The sequence below is a fragment of the Hydra vulgaris genome, chromosome 06, assembly GCF_038396675.1.
Source record: "Hydra vulgaris chromosome 06, alternate assembly HydraT2T_AEP".
In the NCBI taxonomy this organism is placed as follows: Eukaryota; Metazoa; Cnidaria; class Hydrozoa; order Anthoathecata; family Hydridae; genus Hydra; species Hydra vulgaris.
In genome coordinates, this window is record NC_088925.1 from 59,802,501 (window position 1) to 59,817,147 (window position 14,647).

At 27.4% G+C, this 14,647-nt stretch overlaps 2 protein-coding genes across 4 annotated transcripts in view; one reads left to right on the forward strand and one right to left on the reverse strand.

Moving 5' to 3' along the window:
- Positions 1 to 10,204, forward strand: part of LOC136082045 (uncharacterized) — a 20,197-nt gene extending 9,993 nt beyond the window's left edge. For all 3 annotated transcript variants that reach the window (XR_010639370.1, XR_010639371.1, XM_065800607.1), the window contains one exon: positions 10,032 to 10,204. The gene's annotated coding sequence lies outside the window, so the exon portion shown is untranslated. The remainder of the gene's footprint in view (positions 1 to 10,031) is intronic.
- Positions 6,243 to 7,917, reverse strand: LOC136081563 (uncharacterized). Its single transcript, XM_065798890.1, has 3 exons — positions 7,457 to 7,917; positions 6,897 to 7,355; positions 6,243 to 6,847 (listed from the first exon to the last, which is right to left on the reverse strand). The coding sequence occupies exons 1-3, from the start codon at positions 7,698 to 7,700 to the stop codon at positions 6,243 to 6,245; spliced, it is 1,308 nt and encodes a 435-aa protein (XP_065654962.1). The 5' UTR covers positions 7,701 to 7,917.
- Positions 10,205 to 14,647: the final 4,443 nt, after the last annotated feature.

Sequence of the window (14,647 nt, forward strand, 5' to 3'; positions counted from 1 at the left end):
CCAAAAAATGTATGCTATGTTTGCAAGAAAAATTTGAAATAATTACTCATTTGAATCAAGAAAATTTATTAAATAAAAAATCTGAATTAATTTCTAAATGTAGGCACGAAAATAAATACCTCTTAAAAAATTATAAAAACAAATGACCAAATTAAACTATCCCCATTCCAAAGAAAATTATTTCATAATTACTTTCTGTAACTTCCCGTTAACAAAAAAATATTGTAATTAAAAATTTTTTATAATTTTTTATAATAATTTATAACTTCCTGTAAAATATTTTTTTCTATAAATTGAATTTTTTTGAGATTTAGTAACTCTTCCTGATGATCCAGCGATGGTGAAACTCCGAGTAGAAGATAAAAGTTAGATAAGTGTTTTTTACTAATTAATTATTGCTCTGTTCTCTAAGAACATTGAGCACTCTATTTGTAAAATACACTAAAATAATTTACATATATATATATATATATATATATATATATATATATATATATATATATATATATATATATATATATATATATATATTAGGGTGGCTCTTAAAACAACATTTTTGAAAAAAATCTGTTCCTACCCCTTTACTTTGTTCTATATAATACTAAAACACTAGGTTAAAAATTTTTTAAACAAAAAATTATTTTAGGGGTAGCTCAAGACCCTTAAAAATTTGACTGGTCCCTAAAATTTTGAAAATTTTGAAAAAGTTCTTCTAAAGTATGTCAACCTGGTACTCAAAAGAAGCGAAATTATATAAAAACTTTAAAAATAATAATCAATTTACAAAAAAATAACTTTTTTCTTAAATAAATGCATAAAAACTATTGTTTTTAAGCTGAAAATAAAAAAAGTCATTATTTTTCAAGTTTTAAAAAAATAGTTTTTTTTAAAACTTGAAAAATATGCTTTTTTTGTAAAGTTAATAATTTTTTGTTCAAAAAAATTTTAAACCTAGTGTTTTAGTATTATATAGAACAAAGTAAAGGGGTAGGAACAGTTTTTTTCAAAAATGTTGTTTTAAGAGCCACCCTAATATATATATATATATTTATATATATATATATATATATATATATATATATATATATATATATATATATATATATATATATATATATATATATATATATATATATATATATATATATGTATATATACACACACTTTTAAACAACTTTAAAATGTATTCTACACAATAGAGTGCTCAATGTTCTTAAAAGAACAGAGCAATTACACATGCAAATCAAGAATCAAAATAATAACACATGCAAATCAAGAATGCTTATTAAACAAAAATTCGGAATTAATTTCTAAATGTAGGCATGAAAATAAGTTTCTCCTAAAAAACTATAAAAATAAATGAGTTCAAATAATAATTACGTTAAATACCTTTTTTTAAAAAAACATTTTAAAAAAAGCATAAGTAATCATTTCTAATGAATTCTTTTTATAATAGTGTCAGCAAATTCCACATATGTGTGAAATTTTACAGTAGTTAAGACATTTGCGACTTCCTGTAATTTAATTTTTCGTATAAAATGAAGTTTTATTAATTTGATCATTCATTTCTGACGAATCTTTTGTTGATGAAACACAGGGTAAAATAAAAAAATTTTTTGTAAAGTGATTTTCTACTAATATATATGAAGACCTCAGTGGAAAAACCGGCGTTGTCACATTTAAAAAGTATTGAGAAAATATTTGTTGATCATTAATAAATGTCTTTATTTAAAGCAAAGAAAAAAAATTTTTGTATAAAAAATTAAAAAAATGTTTTGTTTTTAAATAAATTTTAAATAAAATAATTATAATATAAATTTTTTTAAATTGCTTAGTTTCATTTGCTTTAAATAAAGACTTTTATTATTGATCAATAAATACTTTCTCAATACTTTTTAAATGTGACAACGCCGTTTTTTCCACTGAGGTCTTCATATATATACATATATATAAATATATATATATATATATATATATTTATATATATGTATATATATATATGTATAATATATATATGTATATATATATGTACATATACATATATATATATATATATATATATATATATATATATATATATATATATATATATATATATATATATATATATATATATATATATATGTATGTATATATATGAAGACCTCAGTGGAAAAAACGGCGTTGTCACATTTAAAAAGTATTGAGAAAGTATTTATTGATCAATAATAAAAGTCTTTATTTTAAGCAAATGAAACTAAATAATTTAAAAAAATTTATATTATAATTATTTTTATAATAATTAAATATATATATATATATATATATATATATATATATATATATATATATATATATATATTTAAACAACTTTAAAAAGTATTCTACACAATAGAGTGCTCAATGTTCTTAAAAGAACAGAGCAATTATATATTAGTAGAAAATTATATATTAGTAAAAAAAAAAAAATTTTGTTAAGTGATTTTCTACTAATATATATATATATATATATATATATATATATATATATATATATATATATATATATATATATATATATATATATATATATATATATATATATATATATATATATATATATATAAGCAGAGCTGTGCCTGGGGGCTCATTTGCAAATTTAGGGGCCCTTTTACAAATAAAAGGTTGTTTTTTTTTATTTAGTATTATCTATTGGAAAAATATTTAAGAATTTTGGGACCCTTTTGAAGGAGGGGGTGCTTGGATCTAGTAGCCACGGCACTGTTGTATAAGGTTTCTGATGTGTCTTAATTGATGAAACCCATGGGGCACCATGAAACAAAGCAATTATACACTGATATAAAAGTATTATGAAAAGTCCTTTTGAGTTGTAATTAGTTACTACTAGATGTATTGTTTAACGTATAATTCAAATCAGAATATGTCAATAATATCGGAAGAGGTTCAAATTTATGTTTTTTCCATTGCAAAGTAATTTTAAAATTTTTGGAGTTGTAGCATTTTACGATGTTTTATTCTGTATTCTTTGGAATGTGTTTCTATTTTGTAAACTGTATTTCAATAGCTCTTCAATGTGGCAAAGATATTTAATAAATTAATTTTTTGAAAAACAAAAATCTGTCATCTTATTCAATCAGAATGTATGGGGTACCATGAAACAGTTTTAGTGGGGTACCATGAAACTAAATAAATGTACCATTTTGTAAATTACTCGATAGTCAAGCATATTATAATTAATTGCCGGTGGGAAATATTGACTTATATACTTAAATGTTTCACCTAACTTGGTAAAAAAATTTGGTGGACCATGAAATAAAGTTTATGTCGTAAAAATAAATGTTATGTTATTCAGTATTAATGCATGTAGTATGATGATGTAGTTATATAGTAATAAATTTAATTTTGTCACAGCATAAGTTACACAAGTTAATATAAACATAAGTTTGCTTTATTATACTTATATCAAGATATTTAGGAACACTTTTTTGATGAAGGATTAGCATTCATTTATTTTATGTTTTTATACTGATTTCTGTTAATATATAAAATCTATAGATGTAAATTAATGCTTAGCGTGGTATTAAATGATGATAGGACCATTAATTGAATTTTTATACAGCGTAAAGCCTCTTTGTTATTGAAAAACTAGTAAAGGAACCTTCTCGAGTAGTTCAATGTAGGTAGCTGTTGAATTAGTTTTAACAGGAGGGTGTTCACTTAACATTTAACAGGAGGGTGTTCATTAAATGCTGCAGATAAAGTTGATCTTAATCACAGCACCTTTTGCAGTTAATTTATGCTCATGTATTCTGCACCAATAAGTGTTTGTCCTACTTAGTAAATGAAACTTGTGTAAGTTTGTGACTAAAAGAAAATTCTAAATGTGTGTTTCTATTTTTACAGATATGTAAAAACGAAAAAAGGAATAAAAGAAGGAGAAATCGTTACTATAAAACCTAATTTTTTTAAAAAGAAGAGCATTTACTAAAGAGCAAGAAAATCTTTTAAAGCAGTAAATTGTCACCTGCTCTCAAATGTATTATGGACACATGTTGTAAATTTAAGATCTATAAGCGACATGCGCCTAATAATGCATCATTTGGATTTCTTGGTCTTGCAAATCCAACTGGATTGATGAACACAGAGTTATTTGAAGAAGTAGTTCAACATTTTATAGGGTCATTCCATGCCAAGTGGTGCAAATTTTAATGAGGTCCCTCATGGACCATCTCAGATTTTATTGAAATTTTTTGATTTTGTACATATATATGTTAAAAGCATGTTTTGAAAATTTTAGATCAATATCTAATATGGTTCTTGAGAAAACGCTATTTAAGTAGTGGGCTATTTTGCATAAAATTTCACTCTACAAGAAAAAAGGGTTTTTTCATCATTTTTAACAGCCAATAACTTTTGAACAAGTTAGTTTTATACTTCAATTATTATAAGATAGCAAGTGTGCTGTGGATACTTTGAAAAAAGAAAAAAATATTATTTCTGGCATCTTAACTTTTTCCATAATGGCGGGCTAAAGTTGATTTTTTTGTTTTAAGAATAAGTTTTTTTGTGATTTTAAAGACCTTAATCTTAAAAACTAGTTACAAAGTTAATACAAATCAAATTGCCTGCTGATCTACATGTGGTGGATAAACATTTTTAAAAAAATCAGTTGATTAAAGAGCTGCATTCAAAAGTTATAGGTCTCCAAAATGAGTCAGATCGAGATTTTCGTAAAATTGATCTGTGATGCAAAGCATCTGTTACCTAAGATGGCACTTTTTTTTTTTTATAAAATTTTTTATACGCATCAATTAAAGACTGTTAATTAATAAAAACCAAAAAAATTAATGGGCGCTTATTTATAACCCCCAAAAGGTAGTCTCTAAAAGTCAGGTAAATTTTCCATAAAATTCTGAAACTGACATAATAAATAAATGCATTGAATTATATAATGTTATTTATTATGAAATATCAATTAAAAAATATCAATGCTTAAAGCCTTTTAATCCCTTTAGATAAAGAACTTTTAAATCCCAATAGATAAAGTCCCCTCCCCTCTTTATAATACAATAATTTTTTTAATGAAAAACAAACAAAATGTTTTTAAGAAAATAAACAAAAATAATAAAATTTACAAAAAGTTGAATTTCTCAAATAATAAAATAATCTCATTGATTTCTTTTAAGTCAATACTATAAAATCTTCCACTGTTTCACTGGACTTTAAGAGATTGCACTTAGCATAAAATATGCATTAGAGGTACCCAACAAAGATCATCTCTGCATGGCCACGTAAACTTGTTACATAAAGACTTTTTCATGAATTTCATATTAAGATCTTGATGCTCTTCTGAAATACTAAGAATATTTCCTAAATACCATTGAGCATCGTAAACGCAGGCCACATATTCTCCTGGTGAGTAACTGGAAATTTTATTAATATAAATTCTGCAAGTAGAAAAATCCACATTAGTGCAAATAATATTAAATGAGACTCTTCTTATTTTTATTGAGGTAAGTGACACTGGGATAAAAACGTGGTGGTTTCGTGTCCCAGGTATTGTCGAACAAGAACGATATCTCTCTTCCAAATTGAAGTTTGTAGTATGTGTTTCTATTGAAACTTTGTCAACAAAAAAAAAAGATATTCCTTTGACGTGTTGAACACACCAGCTGTACATTTTGCTTGGTGTGTCAATAGGATCGTTTAGTGATTGTAGACTGGCTCGTGCAACAAGACGTTTCACTGTTCCACCAACACCATCACAGGGGCTTTTACCATGCGATGTTGCAAAAAGTGCCACTCTGCAGTCATGTCAAAATCGTGTTTATGGTAGCATAAGTTGATAACATTTTTGTAATTTTTATATTGTGATGCAGCTCCATCACTAAAATAGATAATGTGTTCAAATGTTTGTAATTGTTTAAGTTTATCAATAACATTACCGATAAAGCAATGAACAGCATCTGTTCCATGTTTCAGATGATCTGATATAACACAATAACTTTGACTATCAAGTTTTCCATCTTTTATAAAATACGCAACAAAGGGGTGCACAGTTGCTTGGCTGTTATTCCAGTGAAAACCTTGCACTGCATCCTGTATTAGAAAACTATAGTTTTCTGCAAAGTCAAGAAGAACCAAAGCTTGATTTTCTTTTAAATTAGTTTTCAAATGTTGGTAGTAGGTGGCTTGACTTTTTGATATAAAATGATGCACTCGTAAACTATCTAACTGTTCATAAACCATTTCAATAAATTCATCTAAGGTAGAGTTGCTGGTACTAAAGTACATTGGTAATTTGATTTTTGCCATTGATAAAAGTTAACTTCACTAATTTCTTTTTCTGTAAACAAAGTGTCAATGTAGTCTAACAAAACCTTTTTAGCAGGACATTTATCGCAGCTATGCAGCATACAATCTCTATTTTCAATGCTACAAACCATTAATTTTAATAAGATTTTGTAATCAGAAATTCCAGGAATTTTCTGTACAAGGAGCTTTACATTTTGATGGTACTGGCAAACACAAACTGCATGCAGACCAAGAGCACCGCCCACAGGAATGCACCACTTGGGCCTTAGCTCACAAAATTTTGAAAATCCAACTTTAAGGTAATTATATTTCTTTTTAAACTCAATATGTAGCTCTTTCATATTGACTAGTAGAAGGCGCTTTTGGATATGTTGCTTTTTACTATCTACTTTAACTGAAACAAACTCTTTTTTTCCTGGACAAACCCTTGAATATTCATCGCATTCGTAGAAATGAACAACCTCTGTAATTACATCTTCGCTTAGTTTTCTACCCGATTTTGGAGAAGGTTTTGATAGTATTCCACTTTTTTTACTTAATTTTCTGGCTTGTACTACAGATCTTTTTGAAGTAAAAAAAACTTCTGAGTTTTCTCTATTGACCAACTGTCTGGAGTGAGTGTAAGATTTTTTCAGAATTTGACAATGTTTTTTCAAATTTTGACTTAATTTGAGTCATAATATTGTCTAAATCTGTGTTTGTTTTTTTCAAACATTTTTTTGAGGGTGATTCAATTCCACAAAGTGCAGCTATTTCTAAACCTAGCACATTGGCAACAGCCTTTTGTGTATGAGCTCTTACGCTATCAATTTTACGCTTTCCATATGCAACTCTATCTTTTTTTGAAACAAATTTTAGAGGTGAGCATCCAAAACTTGCAATACTTGAATTAAGATCTTCTTTTAATGTATGGTTGTCAACATAAATTTCTTTTTCTTGGAGTTCATTTTCTTTTGTATTATGTTTGCAATTCAGAACTTTTCTGCAACTAGTGCAAATTTTTTGACCAGGTATTAAACCAAAATCTTTGGCATATGAAAGACTGATAACTCTAAGAGAATCTAAAAAATAACGGAAATAATTATTAAATATTTTTTTTTTTATTTATTTAGTGTTATTAAGGTATTTTTATTAAATTAAGATATTAAATATTGAAACTTACTTTTCACATTTTTTGCGTGCTTGTTCAACGGATTACAACAATACCTGCGATGTTCATTCTCATACCTCGACAAGTAAACTTTCTCGTGATAGCTACAAATAAAATCTATGGGATTTATTTTGCTTCTCAAAGAAATAAGCTCTTGGTTTAGTTTCGACAGTTCTTGGTAGCGTTTACTTTTATTAGATAGATAGCACTGTTCATTTAATGCTTTACCAATACAGCAAGTAGAAAGCTCAGGCATATTACTTATTATTAATTAGTTCTAAAATACAACAATTTATTTGGTTTTATTAGTACTTTTTAGATTGACATACTAGTAATATAGAATTAAATGAAACAATAACTAAACTTTTAAAAAGTAATAATTTTTTATGGAAAATTTACCTGACTTTTAGAGACTACCTTTTGGGGGTTATAAATAAGCGCCCATTAATTTTTTTGGTTTTTATTAATTAACAGTCTTTAATTGATGCGTATAAAAAATTTTATAAAAAAAAAAAAGTGCCATCTTAGGTAACAGATGCTTTGCATCACAGATCAATTTTACGAAAATCTCGATCTGACTCATTTTGGAGACCTATAACTTTTGAATGCAGCTCTTTAATCAACTGATTTTTTTAAAAATGTTTATCCACCACATGTAGATCAGCAGGCAATTTGATTTGTATTAACTTTGTAACTAGTTTTTAAGATTAAGGTCTTTAAAATCACAAAAAAACTTATTCTTAAAACAAAAAAATCAACTTTAGCCCGCCATTATGGAAAAAGTTAAGATGCCAGAAATAATATTTTTTTCTTTTTTCAAAGTATCCACAGCACACTTGCTATCTTATAATAATTGAAGTATAAAACTAACTTGTTCAAAAGTTATTGGCTGTTAAAAATGATGAAAAAACCCTTTTTTCTTGTAGAGTGAAATTTTATGCAAAATAGCCCACTACTTAAATAGCGTTTTCTCAAGAACCATATTAGATATTGATCTAAAATTTTCAAAACATGCTTTTAACATATATATGTACAAAATCAAAAAATTTCAATAAAATCTGAGATGGTCCATAAGGGACCTTTGCACCACTTGGCATGGAATGACCCTATATCAAAAAATTCTCGTCAAAAAAAAATTCATCTTTACTTATATTTGATAATCACGAGAGCCACTTATGTTAAAAAGCTGTTGATCTTGCTAAATGTAACAGTGTTACTAATCTTACTATACTACCACATAATAGTTACAAAGTGCAGACCCTAGATGTTTCTGTATTTGCTCCATTTAAAGTTTATTATAATGGAACAGTAAAATCTTGGCTTCTAAATTATCATGGAGTCCTACTGTGAGTGTTTTAATCATCCCTGGAGAAACACTATTTACGAAATTGCATCTTGTGTTAGCATCGCATATGAAAAAAGTTTTACTATCACAAACATTCAAAGTGGATTTTGGAAAAGTGGAATATTTCCTTTTGACAAGAATGTATATTCAGAAGCAGATTATTTATGTAGTGTTTTTGCTGATTGAAACAATCCAAATACATATCAAAAAAATACTGGAAAAACTCTGAATACCAATAACTTGTTTCTCTCACCAGGAAAGCTTTAGAAGCCTTTTGTCAGTTCCGAGCCAAGTACAAGTCAAGCCAATGATTCTGAAATTATTAACTTTTTTAAGCCCTTCTCAGTTTAAGGGATTTTTGAAGGCCGCTGAAAGAAAAAGTAAAATAAAACTTTGTGAGAAAGCTAGCAGTATAATAGCAACAGATGCACCAACAAAAAATGTACTGAAGTAAAGAAAAGAGAAGGAAGATAAAGAAATAACTATCTTATCAGAAAAATTAAAATTAAAATTTTGTTTCCGAAAGTGATTTATTAAGTGATAAGCATGATTCTTATTCTTAATTTTAAAAATTTATAATAAGCTTTTTAAAAATATTGTTTCTTTTCTTTATATAATTTTTTGTATTGTTTTCTTACATTTTATAATTTTTTTGTTATCTTGTTTCATGGTGCCCCATAGACTGTATCAAGGTACCCCATGGGTGGGGTACCTTGATACAAAGTTCTACTTTTCCTCAATAAGTTTTTACAAGTTCGACCTCTTTAATTTTGGTAATTTAAGAATTTAATTTTGAAGGTTAAATGTTTACCTAAAATTGCACTAATCGCTTAAAAAAAACGTGTTTAAAAAAGTAGTTACGAAACAAAAACCAAAAGTATATCATGGTGCCCTACTCTCCCCTATATATAAAGTTATAAACAATATATGTCAAATTATATTCAATATAAATATAAAATTATATTTATATAATAGTTTTATATAATTTATTTATCAGTAGCTTAAGGAACGTTATCAATTTATTATATGAATCACAAGCATGTGCTTATTTATAACAAGTACATTTTAAAATAAATCTCGATTATAAAATTAAAGATTATATTTTTCTACCTTCGATGGTGAAAATTACATTTTTTATCTAAAGAGTTTTAAAAGAAATCGTAAGAGTTTTATAACATATTAAAAATAATTTATGTTACCTATAAAATTTAAGACTAACAGTTAACTTTGATTTTTTTACAGGTCATATTGAAACGAGATATTGTGTAAGTGGTTTTCAAAGAAGTCGTTAAACAACAATGGAAAAGCTTCCAATTCGCGAGATAACCGTGAAAGCATTCATGATTAAAGAATTGTTTAAAAGTTTACTTAATTTCGACTGTAATTTCAATTTTTTTTTTTGAAATAAACCAATCAAGTTTTATATAAATTTGCTTTTTTTGTAAATTTTAAACAGTTAAACGTAGTTTTTCAAGATTTGCAATGTGTAAACCACGTAGGACCCTTACGGGATACCCGGCGGGCATACCCATATGGGCCCCAGAAGAAAACCACGGCCAAGATCCGACGGGTTGTCGATGGGATTCCCATATGGGTCCCAGTTGCAAACCCAAATGGGCCCCTTACGGTTTTAAAGAACGGGATTTGACTGGGACCCATACGGGATACCCAGCGGGCTTACCCATATGGGCCCCACATGGAAACCGTAGCCAAGATCCGGCGAGATACCGTTGGTCTTCCTATACGGGACCCAGTTCACGACCCGTACGGTACCCGTATGTCAATATTGGCTGGGTAATAGTTAATAACGTCGTCATGTAGTCTATCAAGCTGATTACTTTTAGTTTTAGTACTAGTTCTTAAAAGAAATTGAATTTCAATATCTATATAACTTTTAACAAGGAGATTTTATGAAAAAACGAATGATATATGTTCGAACTTTATTTTCTATTAACGAAATATATACTTAAAATACTATTATATAACTTTTATATAATGCGAAAGTTTTTTTTTTTTTTTGCAATTTTGCGAAAAAGAAAATTCATTTGCGGACGTTTTGGATCAAGTTTCGATAAATTTCGGGATTTTTTAAAAAGTGCATTCGGGAGAAAAACAGTAAAAAATAAGCGCCGTGTGGACACAATTCAAAAGTGCCAAAAAAACACATCAGGAAAGCAAGACAGAATTTACTGTATTTAGTTGAGTAGCGTCAAAAGTTGCATGGCGCTTACTTCCCGCGTTATACATTTCATTGCTTGCACATTGTCGACGATTTGATTGAAAACAATTGTCAACTTGAGTATTGCTGCATGTTTCTGTATGAGAACTCGATAAAATTCTTTATCCATGTGCTCTACGGACGAGGCGGACTTTTTGTCCGTGCACAAATCCGCAACAGTTTGATGCGGAAAAAGGTTTCAAATATTGTTTACCGCCAATGTGAGTTATAATTACAACTTAACTTAGAATTTTCTAATTCTTAAGACTTAATTTTAAAAAGCGTAATTCTTGTTTACTTATTTTATCTTAATTCTGACTTTTTATAAACAGTTGTCAAAGAAGACGTGCTCTACTTAAAGGTTAACAAGCAGGAGCAGTAACAAACATTGTAAATCTTTCGAACTTTAATGAGAATGATTTTGGTGTAATAAACCAAAATTTCTTCTGTCCATCTATCAATAAAATTTTATCAAATGGGAGAGGAGGGAAACAAACCGAATGCCTATGAACTCCAAGTAACGCGCTATGTGAAACGGTTGATTTTTCGGGACTTTGCGATCTCTAATGAATACACAAACAATGTTGTTCTTGTCAACAGTTCAATAGGCGAGCCAAAAGTCTGCGTTGTTTCCGACATGCAATATGATGGTGTTGAAGACAAATTCAAAGTGACAATTGCTCCTTTCAAAAAACAAAGAGATTTTTTTGAAGAATATCCATGCAATTTATCAGATTTTAATATTTTTCTCGTTTCTGGAGATATAAATCATGACAGAAAACGCGAAGTTGGGACAGACTGCATAAAAAAGTAGTTCGTCTGCCTCTAATATGAGAACGAAGTTGCCGAAATTGATACCAATGCAAAAGAAGAAGGTCGATTTAACAAAAAATATGCACAGTGGGTATGTACACCCTTGTTTCATGCTAAGACAAGTTAGTAAATCTATTTTTCCATGTACATATGTGTTCATTTCCAGTATAAATTGTATATTTTAGATACAAAAAATTGTTCAGTATTTGTTTTAAATAATTAACAACTGACACTCGTATATATTACTCGTAATAAAAAGAATAATAAGGTAAAAATATTTATGTATCGAATATACGGAAACGTAATTCTTACTTATTTGAACCTAAAAAAAATTTGAATCAATCCATATAATTCGAAACTAGTGTAAAACATCTTTCTAACTCCTAATTCCCCTTTATCAGCCTCAAAATATTTTTTATGTCCGAAAATCGTCAAAAAACGCCCTTAAATTCCGACTTAAAATGGCCAAAATAATGAGTTTTTACACTTTTTTTGAGTCTAAATCTATTAAGGTTGTTTTTTCGTGAACTTTTTATCGATTTTGTACATTTTTTACTTAACTTTTTTCTCTCACTTTAGTTTTTCACATATGATGTTAAAGCATGTATATCACATATAACAAAATCAATCATTAGAGCAAGAAGGTAACAAATTTAGTTTTATTTTCTAGCTTTATTTAAACATCTTATAAAATCATACATATAAATATATTATTATATAATATATGTCATATGATATATATATATATATATATATATATATATATATATATATATATATATATATATATATATATATATATATATATATATATATATATATATATATATATATATATCATATCATATATAAATTTATTAGTGGCTGGATAGCTCAGTTGGTTAGAGCGTTAAACGGAAAGTTAAGACCCGGACTGTTGCACGATACGGGTTCAAATCCTGCCACCACCAACTCAGCGCTTGAGTAGTACTTCTGTACGCAAAAATGTTGGTCAATAACGGACGCTACTTTGGATTAGTCTTAATGACTATTTGTGGCTGTTCCTATGCTAAGCCAACAATATCTTCGGATAAAAACATTGTATAGAAAAATATAGCATGAAAAATTCAAATAAAAAAAAATATATATATATATATATTTAAGTTAATAGAAAATCACTTAACTAAATTTTTGTTTTATTTTACACAGTGTTTCATCAATGAAGACTCATCAGAAATGAATGATCAAATTATTAAACTTTGATTTATATCAAAAATTAAATTACAGGAAGTCGCAAATGTCTTGACTACTCAAACTTTATTTCAAAATTTTCAAAACCACTTTTTTAAGGGCATCTTCAAATATTCGTTTAGAGGAATTGATTACAGGAATTGATCAGTTAATAACAGGCTAAACCAAAACTCCTTTAATAAAAATGTATTCTATTCCTCTAAACGAATATTTATTAAGATACCCTTAAAAAAAGTGGTTTTGAAAATTTTGAAATAAATTTTGACCCTGAAAAAAAGAATACAAAAAAGCGAAATAGAACTAGAAATGTAATTTAGTTCAACCCCCCCCCCCCCCCCCATATAGCAAAAATGTTCCCACTAACATAAGAAGTGTTTTTAAAATTGGTCGATAAGCATTTCCTGCCCTCTAATAAATTACATAAAATTTTTAATCGAAATACAATTAAAGTTAGCTACAGCCCTCTAAAAAATGAAGCGTTGATTTGATGTTGATCAACGTTGATTTTGCGTTGACATTAGCGGTCAACGGCGATCAACTATAAATGAATGTTGTAGCAACGTCAATATTATCAACAGCAAATCAACGTTTATTTACTAACTCTGAGCGTTCGTTGATTTTCTGTTGACAAAAAACAAATTTATTGAGCCGTTTACTAACAGTAATTTGCTGAGCAAACAGTATGTTCTGCTGGGATTTTTTTGTTATTTTTGGTGGTAATAAAACGTTTGTTCAAATTTTAATTATTTTACGGTATAAAATGAATATAAACTTTATTGAAAAACATATATTTTATTAAGTAATTATATTTTCAGTTCTTGAATAAAGATTATCCTAAGGAAATTAGGGTAGTTCTTTAACTATTTGAGGATAATAGAACATCGTAATATAAATATTTTAACAATTTAGCATGAAAAAGTCACAACTTAGCAGCAATTTGGCTTATTACTGCTTATTATAATAACATTACTATTATCATAGCAAATTAGCAATGTTTATGACTGCAAGTATTTGCCTGATAAATTCTGACTGCAAACTTAAATCATATAGTACAAAATGCAATTTAAATTGGTTTTTTCTGTATAAGAATAATAATTCGTTTATTTTTTTTCTTTTGTGATGTAATAAAATAAAGATAATAATGCCTAAATGTGACAGAAGCCTATACATAAGAGAATTTATGAAAGAAAAACGAGATATTGAAAAAAGAATAAAATAATTTCTTGAAGAGTGCAATATTGTTGGTAGAGGGAATTGCGTTCATCTAGATTCAGACATTCAAAAGATTTTTGAAGTTTGTATATTGATGTTTTCAATCACTTCGCCTGAAAAAAAATTTTGTTCAAGTAAAGTTGAATCTAATTATGGTGATGTTGACGACATTTCTGTTGAAAATAGTTTATACAGTAGTATTGATACCTTAACTTGAACAAAAGATTTTTTAAATGAGTGGTCATTAAAATACTGTATAAAAGATGATGCTTTATATGCACTTTTATTTCACTTAAATAAATTTCCTCCATCTATACCGAAATGCAGGCAGACATTACAAAAATCTCTTCAAAAAGTTAATGTTTTATATGTGGAGGCGATTATA